The following is a 22,792-nucleotide window of genomic DNA, read 5'->3' as shown; positions in this document are numbered from 1 at the left end:
CACACACACAGTCTTTCTCCCAACAACCCTTGTTCCCATTTTAGGGATGAGGAAATGGGGGAGTGGAGCAGTCAGGTAACAGCCTAAGGTCACACTCCGAGCAAGCACACACTGCATACCCACATGTGCAAACACTCACAGACAGCAGAACCCGTTACTGATTTAACAATCATTAGAGAAACTAGTAATGCTTAGCACTAGATGAATCACACCTCTCTCTGCTCTAGAAGAGTGAGAGAGAGACCAGCACACGTGGGCACAGAGAGAAGCATGGTCTTGGAGTAACATCCTTAGCTGTGAACTTTCAGGACAAGGTGGCCCAGTTTCAAAGGCAAAGTCGTATTGTTTCGACTATAGCTGTGAATCAGGGCTTTACCTCCAGCGCTGTACCAGCGCCTGGAGAAATTTACCTGAGGCTACTCTGGCCCAAGGCAGGAACTCCTGGTCCCCAGGAGGAAGGAGAGGCGGGTTTACAGGCTGTGCTGCTGCCACCAGGAAGGAGACCTCTCTGCGACCCCATTCATATTGGTCCCATTGTCTGTAAAGAAAAGACCACTCTGCTTCCTGTTTTGGGTCTGCGAAGTTGACCTGTGTAGTTCAGGATGAGAAAAGGGAGGATTGTTGGCAGATACAAGATTTCAATTTTATTAGGTCTGACCTTACAGGGAAATCCTGCTGGTCTACTGTTGAGTCTTTGTGCACATCTCCATTCACTTTCTGGCCCCTTGACCGGAGCCACAGACACTCTGTTCTTAGCTCCTCATTTCTTTCTTTGTTCTGACATCCATGTCGTCTTCCTGAATGAAGCATGTTCTCTCGTTTTTCTGTCCCTTGCATCCCCCAGTCCAGGGGGCTCAGGGGAGGTGGCCCATGGCTTCCCTGAGGAAGGGATTCCCCAGTGTGTTGGGGGACCTGGCGTCTCCACAGACCTGTCATGGTGGAAGGTACAAGGAGCCACTTGCACTTTTGAGCAGCTTCACCCCAGGAGGGCCCTCTTCACACCCCCTGCTCCAGGGCTGAACAGCCCTGTCCTGGGGCATCTGTCCTTTTTGACTCTCCATAGGACACCTACCGAGGCCTCCCCGGGGCCCTGCTGCAGTCAGCCTGATGGGGGGGTGATCTCTCTGTTGAAATCAGCAACCAAACTGGCTGAGCTGCCAGTGTATCCCAGGGCGATAGCAGCAAATGGTGGAAAGCCAGTCCTTTCCCTGGCCAGTTTGGTTTGTTTCCTCCTAGTCCTGTTGGCCCTGGGCCTGACTGCTGTTTTCCTCCCTCTCAGACACAACACAATGGCCATCGGCATTGCAGTGGACATTCTGGGCTGCACGGGCACTTTGGAGGACAGAGCAGCCACCCTCAATAGGATCATCCAGGTGGCAGTGGAGCTGAAAGACTCCATGGGGGACCTCTATTCTTTCTCGGCCATCATGAAGGCCTTGGAAATGCCGCAGGTAAATTCTCACTTGCTTTGTGCGGCCCTGTGGGCCTGTGTGTACTTAACGTTCTGCAAAGTGGTCTGCAAGCCCATGCTTAGCAAATCACAGATGATTTTAATTAACCTCAAAAGGTAAATCGTATCTTAGTGAAAGCTGCTTTAATTAGGGGGCAAACAAGAGCAGTGTCCCAAGTATTTTGGCTCTGTTTTTAAAAACAGCAGATAATTGCTGACAACCTACACTTTCTCTTTGATATACGATAAGAAGAGTCATCCTCAGGAACTATAGATATTCCTGAAGGACCAGTTAGAGGATGATCACGTCTGGCTTGGGTGTGTTGTATAAGAAAGAGACTGCTTCTGTCTGGGTCACCGGACGTGCGGGCAGTTTGGGGTAATGACTGGCAAACTGGGACATTCTCTAAGAATCCCTAGAGTGATTTATCTCAAAGTATGTTCCTCAGATCACCTAAAACAGACTCTGCTGTTAAAAAATTCAGATTCCTGGCCCATCTGCTATATAACCCCCTAAGCAGAGTTTCTGAAATCGGGCACTTTGAATTTATCTGCTTTGACAGACTGTTCTTAGGAGGAGGGTCAAAACTGAAAACCTGTCTTTGAAGTCAAATGGACCTCATAGAGGAAAGTGGTCCTGTTGTCTTGACTGCTAGGAGTCAGCTTTCAGACTTCCGTTGTGTTAAGCCCTAGGTGCTCAGCGACTTCGAGTACGAGACCACAGTCCCACAAGCCCAATGTGCAACCCCTAACACCAAAACCGCTGCTCATTTAGCTTGGCTGTTTCACAGCCACAGATTGTCTCTGAAATCCTGCCGGGCGCTCACTGAACATCCACCATTGCCACTGGGGCACCGTTGCCAAGTCAGGGCATGTTAGGAACATAATTTCCTTGCATGAAAGCGAGGTCACCTTTCAAACAAGAAGCTGAAAAACCTCATGCTTTCACCAGGAAATTTTGAGAGGGGTCAATTCCAACTTTAATATTCCAAGAGCTTTCAAAATTCTTTAGATGCACTGGAACTGCATAGGGGCGATATTTGAAATAAGCAAGTTCAGCCATATTTTCATGATATACTGACTTCTACTATACTAACAGGAGTTCTAATTTTTCATTTGGGTGTTTTTAATTTACATCATATTTATTTCCTCTTATCCAAAACTGCCTATAATTTTGAGGGCTAACAGGCTAGCTGTATGCATAGGCCCCCCAGCCCAGAGCTTCCTCCGAGAGAAGTGAAGGGGGTGTTTTGTGGCATTAACGTGGTTGCAGTCCATGACATCCAACTCAGCCATTAGGGACTTAGCCCAAAGCACCTAAACATAGGGACTTAGCCCAAAGCACCTAAACATTGGGACTTAGCCCAAAGCACCTAAACATTGGGACTTAGCCCAAAGCACCTAAACATAGGGACTTAGCCCAAAGCACCTAAACATAGGGACTTAGCCCAAAGCACCTAAACATGCCTTTATAGATGGCTGCCCCCCCACCCCCACACACAGCAGCATCAGACTTCTCCCTTCTGGAGCACTTCAGCAATGAGGGGGCAGAGTCCTCTAGGGTGTTCAGGGCACTGCTTGGGGAGGGGAGTGGCAGGCCCAGGAAAAACCCGAGAGGAGAGTCACATCATTTCTGTGTGTCATCATCTAAACCTGCTCCTTCTCTTCGAAGCTTCTGGTATCAAGAGAGAGCATCCAGGAGATGGGCCTAGCCCAGAGACAAGGGCTCCTTTCAGAAAGGCAGATGCTTCAGGGAGGGGGAAGAGAAGAGAGGGCGGGGTGGTAGGTGGCTGGAGGAAGAACAGCCACATCCTTTCCTTCCCAGCAAATCTGCTGATGGTGATCCTTTCTCACCTTCCTCTTGGAATACACAGGGAGCTCTTAGAGCCCAAGGAAATGAATTTCAGCTCTGCCATTTAGCAGCTATGAAACCTTGAGCAAGTTACCTAATCTCTTCTGTTTTCTGACCTGTAAAATGAAGCCAAATACCTGCCTCATAGGGCATGGTGAGGATTAAATGAAATTCCTCAAATACCTGACAGAGTTGGCTCTCATTCCATAAATATTAGTTCCCTTCCCTCCTTCCTTGTTTCATGTAAAAAAGGTCAGACACGGGCTTGCTGGTTTTAAGGTGTGAGTGGGGGACCATTTATCTAGGGCAGTCAGAGTCAGTGGCATATGCTGGTTTTGACTGAATTGTTCCCAAAGAAATGAAAAGGAATGAGTAGTGGCATCATATGGTCTAGGCAATTTTCCACATGTCTCAGACTTTATTACTTACAAGTAACATTAAAATGCTGTATGTCACATTCTACATCCTTACATCAGTATAACCTCTGTGGAGGACAGTTGGCAACTCCTATCAAAATTTAAAATACATGTATTTTTTGACCCAGTAGTTCCACTTCTGGAAATTTATCCTCCAGATATTTGGTAATAGAAAAATATGTTTAAAGCACTTATCTATAGGAAACTAGTTAAACTATGGTTTATGCATAAATGGAACACTAGGCAAAAGTTTAACAAAACAACACTGTTCTATGCTGTTTTATATGTACTTACACGGAATAATTTCCAAACAATGAACAGGAAAATATGTGTAGTATGACATGCATTTATTTTAAAAGGTGTGTGTGTCTCATGGGTCATTAGAGCAATGTGGAGCAGGGTCGGGGTGGGGATTAGCTTTTCTCTGTACACTCCTTTCAACTGCTTTGAGTTTTTACCATGTACCTCTATCATCCATTCCAAAACTTAAGCAAAAAGGTAGTTTTAAAAAGAGCCTTTTCCAAAACGATAACACCTTTCTTTCTTCCAGATCACAAGGTTAGAAAAAACGTGGACTGCCCTGCGGCACCAGTACACACAAACCGCCATCCTCTATGAGAAACAGCTGAAGCCTTTTAGCAAAATCCTGCACGAAGGCAGAGGTGAGCACAGGATCAGGACAAGGGGGTCTGGTGGCAGCCCTGGCAGTGTCATATCTGTTCTGGTTTGATCGAAGCATTTAGCAGGGCATATTACGAGGCTCTGAGTTATCTTCAGGACTGTTGATGGGTCACCAAGGCTTTTATCATATGACAGCATCGCTTGTAGGTCTGCAGTTGCTAAAACAAGACATAGGCTACTAGTTACCTTATTTTGTGCTTAGCTTTATAAATTGAGGTGTAACTTACGTATTAGATTCAGGTGTACAACATAATGATTTGATATTTGTGTATGTTGCAAAATGATCACAATAAGACCAGTTAACATCTGTTACCATACATGGTTACAAAACGTTTTTTTTCTTCTGATGAAAACTTTCAAGATCCACTCTACTAGCTACTTCCAAATATGCAATACAGTATTATTAACTATAGTCACCATGCTGTACATTACATCCCCCAGGACTTATTCACTTTATAACTGGAAATTTGTACCTTTTGATCCCCTTCACCCATTTCACTTCTCCCCCTACCCCAACTCAGGCAACCACCAATCTGTTCTCTATATCCATGAGCTCAAAGGGTGTTTTTGTTTTTGTTTTTTTTAGGTATCACATGTAAGTGAGTTCATATGGTATTTATCTTTTTCTGTCTGACTTATTTCACTTAGCATAATGCCCTCAAGTTGCATTCGTGTTGTTACAAATGGCAGGATTCATTCTTTTTTAATGGCTGAATAATATTCCATTGCGTATATATGTATATGTGTGTGTGTGTATACACACATGCCTCTTCTTTTTTTACTGAAGTTATAATTGATTTACAATGTTGTGTTAGATTCTGATGTACAGCAAAATAATTCAGTTATACATATATATTTTTCATATTCTTTTTCATTATAGGTTATTACAAGATATTGAATGTAGTTCCCTATGCTATACAATAGGACCTTGTTATTTATCTATTTTATATATAGTATTTTTAAAAATAAATTTATTTATTTTTTGGCTGTGTTGGGTCTTGGTTGTTGCGCTCAGGCTTTCTCTAGTTGTGGCGAGCAGGGCTACTCTTGGTTGCGGTGCATGGGCTTCTCATTGCGGTGGCTTCTCTTGTTGCGGAGCACAGGCTTCAGTAGTTGTGGCACGTGGGCTCAGTAGTTGTGGCTCATGGGCTCTAGAGTGCTGGCTCAGTAGTTGTGGCGCACGGGCTTAGTTGCTCCATGGCATGTGGGATCTTCCCGGACCAGGGCTCAAACCCCTGTCCCCTGCATTGGAAGGCGAATTCTTAACCACTGCACCACCAGGGAAGTCCCTATATATAGTACTTTGTATCTGCTAATTCCAAACTCCTCATTTATCCCTCCCCTTCTTTCCCCTTTGGTAACCATAGATTTGTTTTCTATTACTGTGAGTCTGTTTCCATTCTGTAAATAAGTTCATTTGTATCTTTTCAGATTCCACACGTAAGTAGTATCATATATTTGTCTTTGTCTGACACACTTCACTTATGAAGTATGGTAATCTCTAGGTCCATCCATATTGCTGCAGATGGCATTATTTCATTCATTTTTATGGCTGAGTAATATTCCATTTTGTGTGTGTGTGTGTGTGTGTGTGTGTGTGTATATACCACATCTTCTTTATCTACTCATCTGTCGATGGACGTTTAGGTTGCTTCCATATCTTGGCTGTTGTAAATAGTGCTGCTGTGACCATTGGGGTACATGTATCTTTTCGAATTAGAGTTTTCTCTGGATATATGCACAGGAGTGGGATTGCTGGATCATATGGCAACTCTATTTTTAGTTTTTTAAGGAACCTCCATACTGTTCTCCATAGTGGCTGCACTAATTTTCATTCCCACCAACCATGTAGAAGGGTTCCCTTATCTCAACACCCTCTCCAGCACTTATTGTTTGTGACTTTTTGATGACGGGCATTCTGACCAGTGTGAGGTGATACCTCATTGTAGTTTTGATTTACATTTCTCTGATAATTAGCAATGTTGAGCATCTTTTCATGTGCCTATTGGCCATCTGTATGTCTTCTTTGGAGAAATGTCTATTTAGGTCTTCTGCCCATTTTTTGATTGGGTTGTTTTTTTGTTATTGAGTTGTATGAGCTGTTTGTGTATTTTGGAAATTAAGCCCTTGTTGGTTGCATTGTTTGCAAATATTTTCTCCCAGTCTGTTGGTTGCCTTTTCATTTTGTTTATGGCTTCCTTTGCTGTGCAAAAGTTTATAAGTTTGATTAGGTCCCATTTGTTTATTTTTGCTTTTATTTCTATTGCCTTGGGAGACTAACAAAACATTGCTATGATTTATACCAGAGAATGTTTTGCCTATATTCTCTTCTCAGAGTTTTATGGTGTCATGTCTTATATTTAGGTCTTTAAGTCATGTTGAGTTTATTTTTGTGTATGCTGTGAGGGAGTGTTCTAACTTCATTGATTTGCATGTAGCTGTCCAGCTTTACCACCACTTGCTGAAGAGACTGTCTTATCTCCATTGTATATTCTTGCCTCCATTTTCAAAGATTAATTGACCACAGGTGTGTGGGTTTATTTCTGGGCTCTGTATTCTGTTCCATTGATCCATATGTCTGTTTTCATACCAATACTATGCTGTTTTGATTACTGTAGCTTTGTAGTATTGTCTGAAGTCTGGATTACGCCTCCAGCTTTGTTCTTTTTCTTCAGGATTGCTGTGGCAATTCTGGGTCTTTTGTGACTCCATATAAATTTTATGATTATTTATTCTAGTTCTGTGAAAAATGTCATGGGTAATTTGATAGGGATCACATTAAATCTGTAGGTTGCTTTGGGTAGTATGGCCATTTTAACTATTAATTCTTCCAGTCCAAGAGCATGAGTCCACATCTTCTTTATCCATTCATCCATTGATGGACATTTAGGTTGGTTCCATGTCTTGGCTTTTACCAATAATGCTTCAGTGAATGGGGCAGGGGGGTGGTGCATGTATCTTTTCAAATTAGTGTTTTTGTTTTATTCAGGTAAATACCCAGAGGTGAAATTGCTGAATCATATGACAGCTCTATTTTTAACTTTTTGAGGAACCTCCATTTTCCATAGTGGCTGCACCAATTTACATCCCCACCAACAGTGCACAAGGGTTCCCTTTTCTCTGCATCCTTGCTAAAACTTGTTATTTCTTGTCTTTTTGATAACAGCCATTCTAATAGATGTGAGATGATATCTCATTGTGATTTTGATTTGCACTTCCATGATGTAGCTATCCAGTATTCCCAATACCACTTATTGGCGAGACTGTCCTTTTTCCTCAGTGTAAATTCTTGGCTACTTTGTGGCAAATTGATTGACCATATGTGTGTGGTTTTGTTTCAGGGCTCCCCATTCTGTTCCATTGATATATGTGTCAGTTTTTATGCCAATACCATGCTGTTTTACTATAGCTTTGTAATGTAGTTTGAAATCAGGGAATGTCATGCTTCTAGCTTTGTTCTTTCTCAAGATTGTTTTGGCTACTTGGCATCTTTTGTGGTTCCACATAAATTTTAGGATTGTGTTTGTTCTATTTCTGTGAAAAATGCCATTGGAATTTTATATGGATTGCACTAAGTCAATAGATTGCTTTGGGTAGTATGGACATTTTAACAATATGAATTCTTCCATTCCGGGAGCACAGTATCTTTCCATTTATTTGTGTCTTCTTCAGTTTCTTTCATCAATGTCTTACAGTTTTCAGTGTACAGGTCTTTCATCTCTTTGGTTAAATTTATTCCTAGGTATTTTGATCTTTTTGATGTAATTGTAAATGGAATTATTTTCTTAATATCTTTCTGATAGTTTGTTATTAGCATATGGAAATGCAACAGGTTTTTGTATATTGATTTTGTATCCTGCAACTTTACTGAATTCGTTTATTAGTTCTAACAGTTTTTTGGTGGAGTCTTTAGGGTTTTCTATATATAATAGGTCATCTGCAAATAGTAATAGTTTTACGTCTTCCTTTCCAATTTGGATGGTTTTATTTCTTTTTCTTGCCTAATTGCTCTGGCTAGGACTTCCAATGTTATGTTGAATAGAAGTGATGAATAATCATCCTTTTATTCCTGATCTTAGAAGGAAAGTTTTTAGCTCTTCATCATTGACTATGATGTTAGCTGTGGGCTTGTTATATATGGCCTTTATTATGTTGTTGTACATTCCCTTTACTCCCACTTTGTTTTTATCATAAATGGATGTTGAATTTTGTTAAAAATAATTTGATCATCTTAATAGATGCAGAAAAATCATTTATCTTTCTTTTATTAATGTGGTATATCATAATGATTTGTGAATGTTGAGCCATGCTTGCATCCCTGGAATAAATCCCACTTGATCAATGTATATGATCCTTTCAATGTATTGAATTCAGTTTGCAAATATTTTGTTCAGGATTTTTGGATCTGTGTTCGTCACGGATATTGGCCTGTAATTTTCTTATCTTGTGGCATTACAAAGGTTACAGTCCTATAGGACCCATGGGCATAATAAGCCCCATTGGCCATCAGAGCTAGGCAATTTAGAGGTGTCCTCTGGAGGCAGCTGGAGAGATTGGAATGCCAGACAAGGATATGAGCTACTTTCTGGGATATATCAGTGAGGGTGGAGCAAGGCAGAGGGAGAGCACAAAGACTGCATCATCCATTAGCCTCCATTGCTGAGAGGGCCTCATAGGTCCCAGTTGTTTGCCAAACCAGAAGCCTGCCTCTCGGGCTAAAGCTTTAAGATTAGCAAATGAGCCTCATTTGCATAATGTCCAGGCACCTCTCAATTGGCTGCCTCTGCACTGAGCCCTGGGGCAGGTGAGTCCAAGCTTGCAAGCCCTTTAAGACCTGTTTCTCAGATGATTATAGCCTTGTGGGTCTTGCAGACATGAGTACTGTTGGTCTTCAAAGTTAGATGTTTCGGGGGCTCGTCTTTCAGGTGCTGGTCTTAAAAGCTGGGGTACCCTATGTGGGGTTCAAGCCCTTTGCTCCTCAGGGAGAAACTCCAGGTTTTGAGTTCCCTCCCAATTGTGGGTCACTGTGCCAGGGGTGGGGTTTATAGAGAGATAGTCTCCCAGCCTCTCTTACCTGCTTTGATGTGGGCCTTCTCTCATTTATGCAATGCATTCAGACAGTTATTCAGTTTTTAGTTTTTTTCCAGAGGAAGTTGTTCCATATTTAGCCACAGATTCAGTGTGTCCACAGAAGGAGGTGAGCCCAGGACACTCCTACGTTGCCATCTTCAACTGGAACTCTCTGCGCTTAACTTGGAAAGAAAGCATGACGTGGAAAACTTTACCCCGTGTTTTTCAGAGTCTACGTGTGTTCCCCCAAATAATATATCAGTCCCACTGCTGATGCCTCTTGTGACCTTAATGGAGCGCGAGGCTGTCACTTTTGAAGGAACTGACATGTGGGAAAAAAACGACGAAAGCTGTGAGATTATGCTGAACCATTTGGCAACAGCCCGACTCATGGCAGAAGCTGCAGACAGCTACCGGATGAATGCTGAGAGGATCCTGGCAGGTAAGAGCTGGTTTTGGTAAGCTGCTGTCTACTCTGCACAGTAAATGGAATGAAGGAGTGAAAGAGCATGGGTGCTCTCAATAAGAAAGAGACCAAGTGGGAAAGATTAAGGCATGGGAATTCCATTTCCTGTATGGTTGATCACTACTTACTCTTAGTTCCTGTCTTAGGGATCCTGCTTCTTCCTTCCTTTTATGTATTCTCTTGTGCCAGTGGTATAAACAGAGAGAAAGGATCAAGAAAGAATTTGTCAGCTTGTTTACCATTAGTACCTCTGATAATCACTATTAGAAAAGATGATGGGCCAACATAAGGAGTTGGGAGTTCTATTTGACTTATCTGTATTCCTATTTCGTGCCAGACACACTGGCAAGTGAGCTCCCCTGCTCTTGGCATCAGAGGGTCCAACATAAGCAAAGGCACTGAGAGAGCTTGGAGAAAAGTATGAACCACAAGTACTTGGCTTTGTATTAGCGTAAAGTGTGTCTTAAGGAGTGGCCAGCTAGGTTAAAGAAGGAGGTGGATACAGGTGGGAAGGCCTTCCATGTAGGACTGTGGCTAAGGAAGAGCCAGTGAAGGGTTTTAAACATGGGAGGATGTTATCACATGGTCAGATTTGTTTTCAGTCTGCCATCTTTGTGGAGGAAGGCTGGAAGACTGAAGCTTGCAGGCAAAAAGACCATTTAGGAAGCAAGTACAAGAATAAGGGCTTTACCAACACAGTTATCAGGGTGACTATTTTCTCTTCCTCACTGTATAATTTTTAACACTCTTCAAGGGCCCACAGTTTGATCCACAAGGTTAAGAACTATATGGGGCAGAAGAGGCCTATTATTTCAACCTGAAACAAAGTTGTTAATTCAGAAACAGAATTTGGGACTGAACAATTTGCACTGTGTCTGCTGTAGGCATAAGCACTACATACCTGTTTCTTTTCTTTTCCTCAGAAAATTCTCCAGGGTTGGCAGTGTAGGACTCAAACCATTAAAGCCCGTAACTCAACTCACCAGATACTGGAATGCCTGCTTATACAAAACCAATAAGTATATTACATTAGATGTTGCCTAAGCCAATATATTAGGGTGGATTTTGAGACAAGTATGCTCTAAGCTGTTCTACAGCAAATCACCTTAAAGGCATCTGATGGTATTTCTCAGTTGATCCTGCTACAGGTTTTCGTAGCAAGTTCTCATTGCTAGACGTGACTGTGAGCCCCGTAAGGGCAGAGATTTGCTCACCAACGTATCCCAGCACTCAGCCCAGGGTAGGGGCTCAAAGCATATTAACTGAATGAGTGGAAGTTGTCATCTGGCCTCTGGCTGGTTATCTGCCAAAGATATTTTGGCATCACATGGATGAATGGAATAGAAGGCTTCTATAATCCTCTCTGCCACCAAGATACTATGATCTAGATGGTGAGAATATATTTAATGACAGAGCCAACTACTCCAGCAGTAATCAAGGATGAGAAACATATGCCTGTATGACTCTTTGGCTAGAGGTTTCCCCTGCTCTAATAGAGTTGACTGAGCATCCTTGGCTGTAAGTAGAGCAGATCTTCTCTTACAGAAAAGAGAGTCGAGAAACAGGCCCACACATATGACTATCAATTGTTTTCTGACAACGGTGTCAAGGTAATTCACTGCATAAAGTAATCTTTCAACAAATGGTGCTGGAACTATTGATTATCATGTACAAAAAAAAGAATCTCAATCTTTACGTCACAGCATACACTCAAAATGTTAACAGCTAAAGTGTAAAGCTTCTATAAGAAAACACAGGAGAAATTCCTTGTGTCCTTGGGTTAAGCAAAATTTCTTAAGATACAAAAAGCATGAACCATAAAAGAAAACATTGATAAATCAAAAATTTACATTTTGCTCTTTAAAAGTCACCATTAAGGAAGTGAAAAGGCACACCACAGACTAGAAGAAAATATTTGGCAAACAAACAAACATACATCAGATAAAGGACTTATATCTAGAATTTAAAGAAATCTTACAACTCAAGGAGAAGAGAAACAAGATTTGAATCAACAAAAGATTTGAATAGACACTACACCAGAGTGGATATACAATGACAATAAACTACATGGAAAAATGTTCAAAGCATTAGTTATTACGGAAATGTAAATGTAAACCACAGTGAGATACCACCACACGCTATCTAGAATGACAATACTAAGAGTTGACAGCTGGACTCTTCATATGTTACTGATGAGAATATAATATGGTAAAGTCATTTTGGAAAAGAGTTTGATGGTTTCTTTAAAAGTAAACAAGTATTTACCATGTGACCCAGTAATTCCACTTCCAGAGAAATGAAAACAAATGTCCACTCAAAGACTTAATCACAAATGTTCACATTATTCGTAATAGCCAGAAACTGGAAACAATCCAAATGTCTTATCAGTTGGTAAACAGACAAAATGTGGTATGTATGTCGATATAACTGAATACTACTCAGCAATAAAAAGGAATGAATTATTGATAACATACAACAATATGGAATAATCTCAAAAACATCATGCTGAGTGAAAGAAGCCAAAGTGAGAGGCTTGACACAAAAAAAGTCCATGTTATATAATCCCATTTATATCAAATTTCTAGAAAAGGCAAAGCAATAGCGATGGAAAGCAGATTAGTGGTTGGCTGTGGTGTGGGGTAGGTACAGGGATTGACTGAAAAGAGGTACTAGGGGATTTTCTAGGGTGATTGATGGAATTGTTCTACAGTGGTAGTGATGGTTGTGCAACTGTATAAACTGCAGCTAAAATGGGTGAATCATGACAAGTAAATTATACAACAATAAAGCTGTTAAAAAAAAAAAAGGTACTTTGAACACTCCTTCTCACAGCACTACGGCCCATGGTGGCTTGTGCACACGAATTTTATTCTATCACGTCTTAGTGAGTTTACTTGTTATTCTTTCTCTGAAGGTGCTCAGGTCCTTGAGGGGGGGCTCTGCCCTCCTTTATATAGAGTAGATCCTATATTTTTTTTCCTTGCGGGCATTTTTTGAAAGTTCTGAGAGATGTTCATTTTGATCCTACTTTAAACAAGCAAGTTTTCAGTCTATTTTCAACACTGTTTCAAGCAGAACTGAAGTAAGTTTTTTTGGTTTTGTTTTTATTAGGTTTTCAACCAGATGAAGAAATGAGTGAAATCTTCAAGACTGAATTCCAAATGAGATTGCTATGGGGCAGCAAAGGTGCACAAGTCAATCAGACAGAGAGATACGAGAAATTCAACCAGATTTTAACTGCCCTCTCACGTAAACTGGAACCTCCTCCTACAAAGCAGGCAGAGCTTTGATAACTAACTAACTCCAGAGAATCTTAGGATATAATTTCAAGCTTATCCAGTTTCTTCTTTGAGAAAGCTTATCATCATTTGATAAAGTATAGTAATAATGTGCAAATCTGACAATATACAAGCTTTTAGTATCCACAGGATATTAAACATGTAAATTGCACAGAGCACACTTCTTATTTATGAATTGTTTAAAATTACTACTGATTTTAAAATGAATGATAATTTATTAAGGTAACTATTGCTAATGCTGATCAACAAATTTAAGTGAAGACCCAGCTACACTGGCTGGTTGCTTTCTATTACCGAGGTATTTGACCATTTTAGTTTTAATAATTCCATGTCAGATAAGTGTAAATAGAAGAGTTTAAAAGCATGAAACATTTCAGAAGGTATCAGTTGTATGATATTCTTTAACTAAATATGAAAAATGTAAATAGTCATATGAAAATATATCTTTTTGTGAAACAACTGTATCCAGTCTCTTTAATATTAAACAATTCATTGTAGTACAATAATTCTACCTCCTACCTTCCTGGGGCACCCTCTTCCGTGCCACTACATCCTGATTGATGATGATGATAGTAAACCAAAATCAATGAGTGATATGGAAATTTTAAGGTTTCTGGCTTAGGGGACAGAGGTGAATAGTGATACAAGGTAGAGCTGGCTCCAGAAGACCTAGGTTCCAACAACAGCTGTGGTGCTTGCTAGCAGTTGGACTTTGGTCAAGTTAACCTCCTCAAGTCAAGTCCCATGTGCAGCACAGTGCCTGGTACAAAGTGAGCACCAGATGTTTGTTTGTTAGTATATTATTATTTCATGACATTATTTCACATATTTCAAAATAATTATCTTTTTTTCCTCTAGCTGATGATAAGTATAAGAGTTTTCCAGATTTGTTTGTTTTCTAGGTTTTTGACTTCCCAAAGGGGATACTTTAGTTTATCAGTATCCACCTCAATTTTTTTCTATTATTGTAGAAAATTTGGAATACAACACTTTAAAATATTAAACTTCTATCATCAATCACTCTGCCACCAACTGTCACTTACCAATTTGCTTTTTCTCTTCTAAATAATTTGGGGACCATAGAGAATAGTATTATATCCCACTTTTCTCAAATAAGTTGCAAAAATTTCTCCATGACTGACAGCCTTTGAAAAAATAAGATTGATTGATTGGTTCCAGAGGTTACACTATAATTTAACCATCACCCTATTATTGGTCATCTTGAATATGCCTTCCAGAACTAAGTACAAGCCTCTCATTGTGGTCTATTTAATAAAATGGAAATATTAGTTTCAAATCCTGGACTCTGTATTTCCATTAATGGGGCCTAGAATCATGAAGCCCTTCTTCTCCCAGTTTTTAAAAGCCATCATTTTTTATTTCCTGAAAAATCCAAAGCACACTTCTACTTCCGGCAATATGGTGGTTCAGATGCTCTTAGAAAACCCTCTCCCTATAACTAAAATTTCAAAAACATACCTTTTAATGCACTATTTATTAAGCTTGATAGAATGAACAGGAAATCCCCAAGGAACAATCCTCTCCTCCCCACCTCACCCATCAAAAGGAACAGCAAATTTAAATCAACTCTGTAAGAGGAACTTAAAAACCTGGGTGGCCCTAGAGGCAAATACTGACATCATCTCAGCGATCGGGAGACAGTGTCTTAGCGGAGCTGCACATGAAATGCCTCCATTAAGTAGGGATCCTTAAAGGGTCCCTGTTAATAGGCTGGAAAAGAAATCCATCTGCCAGCAAAGAGAGGTTACCCAGGGAACAGCTACAAGAAGAAAAATAATGATAATGGTCTTTGGTGAGGATTTGGAACTACAAGCCTGTTCTCAAATAGGTCTGGAGTAAAATTCACAAAATTTACAAAACTCAAAACCAAGAAATTGATTTACAATGGTAACAAAACAAACATACATATACACATACACACATATGTGTACATACATATATATATAAGACATAAGCAGGGCTTTCCTGGTGCTCAGTGGTTAAGAATCCGCCTGCCAATGCAGGGGACTCAGGTTCAAGCCCTGGTCCGGGAAGATCCCACACGCCGCGGAGCAACTAAGCCTGTGCGCCACAACTACTGAGCCTGCGCTCTAGAGCCCATAAGCCACAACTACTGAAGCCTGTGCGCCTAGAGCCCGTGCTCTGCAACAGAAGCCACCGCAATGAGAAGCCCGCGCACCGCAAGGGAGAGGAGCCCCTACTCGCCGCAAGTAGAGAAAACCCGCGCACAGCAACAAAGACCCAACAGAGCCCAAAATAAATAAATTTATTTTTTAAAAAAAGCAACATTTAAAAAAAACACACAAGCAGAAGCAGTGCCATGAAAAATAAAATGCTGGGAAAAAAAAGATTTAGAACTCCAACACCTTCAGATGCTGGAATTACCATATTCTGAAGCACTCATATATGGATGTGTATAAAGAAAACATGAACTCAAACAGGAAATGAGTATTAAAAATGATCAGCGTTTAAGAGAACTAAATATACCCTTTAGAAATGTATAATGATATCAAAAACCCAATGGATGCTAATAATAAACAGAAGATTAGATCCAACTGAAGCTTTAAATGAACACAAAGACATATCTGAAGACCATGCCCAGAATACAGCAGAGATAAGAACAGGAAAAACAGAAGAGAAAGATTAAAAGAGTTAAATGATTTGAAATAGAATGACCCAATGCATCTCAGCAGAGCTCGAGAAGGAAAGAGAGGGGGGGAGGAAGGAATTCATCCAGAAGAAAGGTCTGAGATTTAAGAAGGATTGGTGAGCAGAGAAACTGCTAAACTTAGAGGTGTATCCAGACAAACACTGAAAATAGTATCTACTATGTGAGGTTAAAAAGTCAATTAAAACAGTTGCACAAACCAGGAGTGGGGTGATCAGTTACTAGAGTTCTGATAAAGTGTTATTCTTTTAGTCAGTAGAAGGATTAAGATACTGATTAGCTTTAAGTTTTAAGTAAGTATGCAAAATATCAAGGTTAAATACTACAAGAACAGAAATTACAAGTTTCAAACTAGTAGAGGAAAAAAATGGAGAATACAAACAAAAAATATAAGAGACATAGAAAAGTGAAATGAATAGCAGGCACAAAGATGGCAGAAATAAGTCCGAACTTATCCACAGTCATTATAAATGTAAACAGACTGAACCCTCCAGTTAAAAGTCGGAGATGACCAACTAAATTTAAAACAAAACCACCTGGACTTCCCTGGTGGTGCAGTGGTTAAGAATCCACCTGCCAATGCAGCAAACACGGGTTCGAGGTCTGGTCCGGGAAGATCCCACATGCCACGGAGCAATTCAGCCTGTGTGCCACAACTACTGAGCCTGCGCTCCAGAGCCCGCGAGCTACAACTACTGAGTCCACGAGCCACAACTACTGAAGCCCATGTGCCTAGAGACTGCGCTCCGCAACAAAGAGAAGCCACTGCAATGAGAAGCATGCGCACCACAACGAAGAGTAGCCCCTGCTCGCTGCAACTAGAGAAAGCCCCCGTGCAGCAATGACGACCCAACACAGCCAAAAATAAAATAATTTTTAAAATATCTTATACTATTTACAAGAGACATAAAGCATAAAAATACATAGAAATTGAAAATCCTTTTAAAAAGGTCAGGATAATTATGAGAGAGGGAACAGGGTGTAATTTGTGAGAGGGATGTGGTGGGTTCCTGAGGTGCTGGTAATGCTTTATTGCCTTACTCAAAAGTTATTGACTTTCTAATAACTTAAGCTATACATTTATGTTTTATACATTTTCTGAATATTTTATAATAACATGTTAAAACATTTTAAAAAATATGTGATACCTAGGCATATTTGTAACAAAATATGAACTTGGTGAAAAAAAATTTTAACTTTATTCTAAAAAATCTGAAAACCACTGAAAAGTAGTAAATGAAGGAACCATGCTCATAAACTAGAATATTCAGTATTGAGATATTAGTTCTTAAAATGATCTATAAGCTCAATGCACTCAATGCATTTGAGTGCTCAATGCAATCCCACTCAAAATTCAATAGGATTTTTCAACCTAACTTGATAAGCTTTTCCTAAAACTTTAATGGCAAGGAAGTCAAGACCATCCTAGGAAAATAAGATGGGGGGAGGGGGGAATCTGTTCTACCAAATATAAAAGCTCATGATTAAGTTAGAGTAATCAAGAAACTATCATTAGAAATTTGACATATGACAGGAGTAACATTGCCCATCAGTGGAGGAAACGATGATTTTTTAAAATAAATAATTCTTGAACAACTGGTTAAGCAAATGAAGGCGGGGGGAGGGATGGTTCCTTACTTTATATCATACACCGAAATAAAATCTAGATGAATTAAGATCCCACATGTGAAAGGCAAAACCGTTAACACTTTCAGAAAAAAATACAGGAGAATATCTTTTTTACTTTGAATGAAGGAAGAATTTCTTAAACTAGATAGGAAAGCATTAAATATGAAAGATTGATCAATCTACATTAAAATGAACTTCTATTCATCAAAAGATATCATAGATAAATGGAAAGAACTGAAAGATGGTATCAGCAACACATAGAAATAACAAAGTATCAGTATGGTAGGCAGCCTCCAAGAAGGCCCCAGATGTTCCCTGCCACCTGATGTTTCACATCCTTGTGTTGTATACCAGGGTTGGTTTGCATCACCAAGTACATAGAAGTAATGGTATTCACATCTGAGATTAGGTTATAAAAGACTGCAGATTCCATCCTGAGTTTTTCTCTCTTGGATCACTCACTGAAGGAAGCAAGATGCCACACTGTGAACTTCCCTATGAAGAGGTCCACAGGGCAAGGAACTGAGGCCTGCCAACAATCATGTGAATGATCCTGGAAGTGGACTTTCCAGTCTGAGTCAAAGCTTTGAGATGATTGCAACCCTGGCCAACACCTTGACTGCAACCTCCTGAGAAACTCTGAGCCAGAGTCACCAGCTATGTTACACAGCAAGAGGTAACTAATACTATTAGCATCCTTAATACATAAAGAACTCCCATGAATAAATACGGAAAGACACCAACCAAAGAATAACATGGGCAAAAGATATAAACAGGCTTTTCACAGAAGAGGAAACACAAATGGTAAATATGACAAGATGTTCAACTTCATCAATAGTCAGGAAAAGCAAATTAAGACTATAATGAAATGCTATTTTACATCCATTGAACTGCAAAAAAAAAAATTTTTTTAAAGTCTTACTCCTAAATTGTTGGTCAGGATATGGAGAATAAATAACCCTTATACACAACTTGTAGGTGTGTAAAAATGTTATAATCACTTTAAGGGGAAAATGCGGCATTACCGTTTTAAATTGAAGATAAATATAACCCATAACTTAGCAAGTCCTCTCCTAGGTATAGATCTTAGAGAAACTCTTGTATCAGTAAACATGCACATGGATGTGCATAAGAGCATTGTTTATACTAGCAAAATTCAGGAAATAGCCCAAATGCCCATCAACAGGAGAATGGATAAATTCTGTATATTTATATAATGGAATACTATACACAGTAAAATGAACTATGCATAAACATGGATAAATCTTAGAATACTGTTGAGTGAAAAAAGCAACTCTCAGAAGATACCATGCAATACGCAAAATAATAAGTGGGCTATTAATAATACATAAATCATATGAATAAATTAATGTACAAATCAATATGCAAATCAACAAGTAAAATAATCCCCTTTATTCTTTAAACTACGTAACACTTTATCAAGTGATGAAGGTGGCACAATTCATCAATCACTAATAATTTCCAAATAATTTGATTAAATAGTTGAGTTGGTATAATTTTTTGTTTGACGTGGCTGCCATCAGCTGAACAATGCCTCCATGATTTAATACAGGGCTGCAAACTCTTCCAATGACTTTCCCCTTTCAGTTGCTAGTTATTAATTTACTAATGTGTTGTCTGGCACCTGGAGAGAGAGGACATGCAGCTGATCCCCATCTCATCTCAATGGACAGAATAGTACCATCTGGATGCAGGCTGTATGGCAAGAGACAGTGGCAGGAGCACCATAGAGGAAAGAGAGTAGAGAATGTGAGGAAGAGGGAGCAAGTTGGGTGTGGATTGATGATCTTGGTTGCCAGAACCGGGACCTTGTGTTTTATGTCTGTCTCATTCCACACCCAAGATGTGTCCCCCACATTGGCCGACTAAGAAATAAGCAATGGCTGGTTGGTGCCAGTCATGATTTAGGACAAAGGCAGAAGGAGAAAGCGGGGAGAACAAAAATAAACTGAGCCAGTCTACCAGGGCTTCTGCAGGCCCTGAGACCAAGCAGTTTGGTCTACCCAGGCAAGTGAGAGGAAAGTTGAACTTTTAGAGGTTAAGAGAGTGGACACTGTGATACTCCTGTCTGAGACCACACAAGGGAGCAGGAGTTGTGCTGTCACTTAGCATACTCTTCTGGGTATTAAACAAAGGCTGGTAATTTCCCTCTCCTCACACCTCTTCAATGAACAAGGCAGGCTACCCTCCACCACAGAATAAGTTGCCAAATAAAACAAAATGTTAAAAAAAAAAAAAATCTAAAGGGCCATTACTGCACCACAAGGGGCTATGTCCCCAAACACCAGTATCTACCCACACTCCCTTCCAGTCTCCCCAGCTGCTACCAGAGCTTCGATGTGTCTCCTCCCCTTGAGCAGGATGAGGCATTTCTTTGGAGGAGGAACAGAGGAGGTCTTCCTCAGCTTAGTTGTCCAGGGCTTACGAAGGGCTTACGAAACCAAGGGTTTACAAAACCAATAAGATTCCCCAACACCTGAAATAATAGTGTATCTACAGTAAGCCCTTCGACTTTGTCCCCAGTGCTCAAACCAGAAATGCATCACAGTGTCATGTGTGATTTCTGAGATAAACCACACGTAGTGAAACTTATACGATTAACTACAGTTTTACTACTTTTCAGAATTATTTTTTACCCACCAGTAAGGAAATATTTCTACAGCATTAACTGTGGCTATATCAGTGTGCACTGGCTGAATATGAGCCCTGCTCATAACAGAGTATAAAACCATCTTTACAGAGCTCAAAAACATGGGAAGCTCATCAGGTTTAGAAAAAAATATCCATGTGATAAAAATGAAGAAAAAACAATAAACATAAAACTCAGGATAATGGTTATCTTTGAAGGAGATGGAGATGATAATTTTCTATTTCTTGAGTTGACAGATTTATGTTTATTTTACAATGGTTCATAACATACATACGTTTTCTACAAGAAGTTCTCCTCAGGGTTGACATTTCAGGTTTACCAAATCAGCTCGTTGCAAGCTCCCATTCTCTACAACAATGCTCTCACAATCTTACAAAAATGAGTAAGAAATCTTGTCAATTACTGAAATTGTGCTGAAATCAGGACAATTACATCTGTAGAATTTCCCATTTGTATCTAAAGAAAGGAATGAGGCTAACTAGACATGACTTATTCTTAGGACCTAGGTCAGTTGCCCATTACATTTTCTCTTAAATGCTGACAAAATTATCTAGCACTTTTAAGAGTTGTCAAACTTCCCAGAATTTACTCTTCAAAATTTATATTTTCCAATGGGCAGAAGACCTAAATAGACATTTCTCCAAAGACATACAGATGGCCAACAGGCACATGAAAAGACATTCAGCATCACTAATTATTAAATGCAAATCAAAACTACAATGAGGTACCACCTCACACCCATCAAAACAGCCATAATTTTTTTTAAAAAAATCTACAAATAACAAAGGCTGGAGAGGGTGTGGAGAAAAGGGAACCCTCCTACATTGTTGGTGGGAACATAAATTGATGCAGCCACTATGGAGAACAGTATGGCAGTCCCTCAACAAACTAAAAATAGAGTTGCCATATGATCCAGCAATCTCACTTCTGGGCATATATCTGGATGAAACTATAATTCAAAAAGATACATGCACCCCTATGTTCATAGCAGCACTATTCACAACAGCCAAGACATGGAAGCAACCTAAATGTCCATCGACAGAGGAATAAAGAAGATGTACATCTATACAAACGGAATAATACTCAGCTTCATAAAAAACTATGAAATAATGCCATTTGCAGCAACATGGATGGACCTAGAGATTATCATACTAAGTGAAGTCAGAAAGAGAAAGACAAGTACCATATATCACTTATAAGTGGAATCTAAAATATGACACAAATGAACTTATCTATGAAACAGACTCAGAGACACAGAGAACAGACTTGTGGTCACCAAAGGAGGTGGGGGGTGAAGGAAGGATGGACTGGGAGTTTGGGATTAGCAGACGCAAACTTACAGAATGGATAAACAACAGGGTCCTACTGCATAGCACAGGGAACTATATTCAATATCCTGTAATAAACCATAATGGAAAAGAATTTTTAAAAGAATGTATATATATAACTGAATCACTTTGCTGTACAGCAGAAATTAATGCAACATTGTAAATCAACCATATTACCATAAAACAAATTTTTTTTTAGAATGTGTATTTTCCCATCCCCCTATCTTTTGGCATCTCTTATATTTTCCATAGTTTCGTAGATTACAGACAGTGGCTATACTCAGGAATATATTTGATCCCAGGTATATGAGCTCATTGAAATAGGCTTGGTGGGTTTTTTTAGTATTTTTTTCACCTGCACTAATACCTTCTTCACAAAGAAAACCTATCCTTTTCAACCAGTCTGAAGATCCTTTTCCTTTTACTGTTTCCTTAATACTGTTAGGAGGATGTTATCTTTCCCTACCAAGTACGATTTGACTTCCCTGATCTTGGTTCAGATAGTAAAAGTCCTTTTCTCATTGTTGAGTTTTTTGGTTGACACTGTTTTCCTGCTGTTTTGTTTTGTGTGTGTCCCTACTTCCAAGCTTGGCGTGGATCTCTAAATTTTCATCTCAACAATTGCAACCTTTCATTGTTCAGAATAAAACCCTGAGTTTTATTCCCTTTTAGGGTTTCTAGAAGTTACTAGTCATAGTTTCAGATTTGCCCTTTTAAAAAGGTTAGTCTCCTGAAATTAAGACTTCCGAAAATCACTGATGTGACACTAATTGTGGCAAACATTCTCTTTCCATGTTTTGAAATGCGATGAAGACACAGGTGCTCTCTCTGACTGATCAGGAACTCAAGCAGAAGCACGGGAAATGCTGACCAACCTGAGGCTAGATCAATCTATGTAGTACAGGGACAGTTCCTATGGATGCAGAGGCTAAGATGGTGTAAAAGCAAAGTCTGTGTAACATAGCTACTGTAGAACAAAGATTAAAAAATACTATTACCTTAACTTAAATTCACTGTAAAGAAAGTTAACTTTTTTTTCCTTTAAGAAAGCTTGAGAGAAACTAAAACTAGAATAAAATTTTCAAAACTGCTTTGCAAAAATTGTTGCCCAACACAGATGCTTCCATTTACGGAACCTGGTCATCTACTTTGTATTACCTGGAACTTAGCATATTCAAGAACAAAACCATTACATCTCTTTAGTTCACACAGCAGTAAGAGATAATACTATACACCTTAAC

General features: G+C 39.6%; 1 protein-coding gene across 5 annotated transcripts in view; it reads left to right on the top strand.

Annotated features, from left to right (window-relative positions):
* Window positions 1-13,693, top strand: part of BCAR3 (BCAR3 adaptor protein, NSP family member) — a 202,069-nt gene extending 188,376 nt beyond the window's left edge. For all 5 annotated transcript variants that reach the window (XM_059926475.1, XM_059926479.1, XM_059926492.1 and 2 more), the window contains 4 exons: window positions 1,280-1,451; window positions 4,269-4,380; window positions 9,699-9,911; window positions 13,047-13,693. In XM_059926475.1, the coding sequence (XP_059782458.1) occupies window positions 1,280-1,451; window positions 4,269-4,380; window positions 9,699-9,911; window positions 13,047-13,225 (676 nt within the window). In that variant the 3' untranslated portion in view covers window positions 13,226-13,693. The remainder of the gene's footprint in view (window positions 1-1,279; window positions 1,452-4,268; window positions 4,381-9,698; window positions 9,912-13,046) is intronic.
* Window positions 13,694-22,792: the final 9,099 nt, after the last annotated feature.

The sequence above is a fragment of the Balaenoptera ricei genome, chromosome 1 (genome assembly GCF_028023285.1).
Source record: "Balaenoptera ricei isolate mBalRic1 chromosome 1, mBalRic1.hap2, whole genome shotgun sequence".
Taxonomy (NCBI): domain Eukaryota; kingdom Metazoa; phylum Chordata; class Mammalia; order Artiodactyla; family Balaenopteridae; genus Balaenoptera; species Balaenoptera ricei.
The sequence above is the reverse complement of the archived record's forward strand: the minus strand, read 5'-3'. Positions and strand labels throughout refer to the sequence as shown.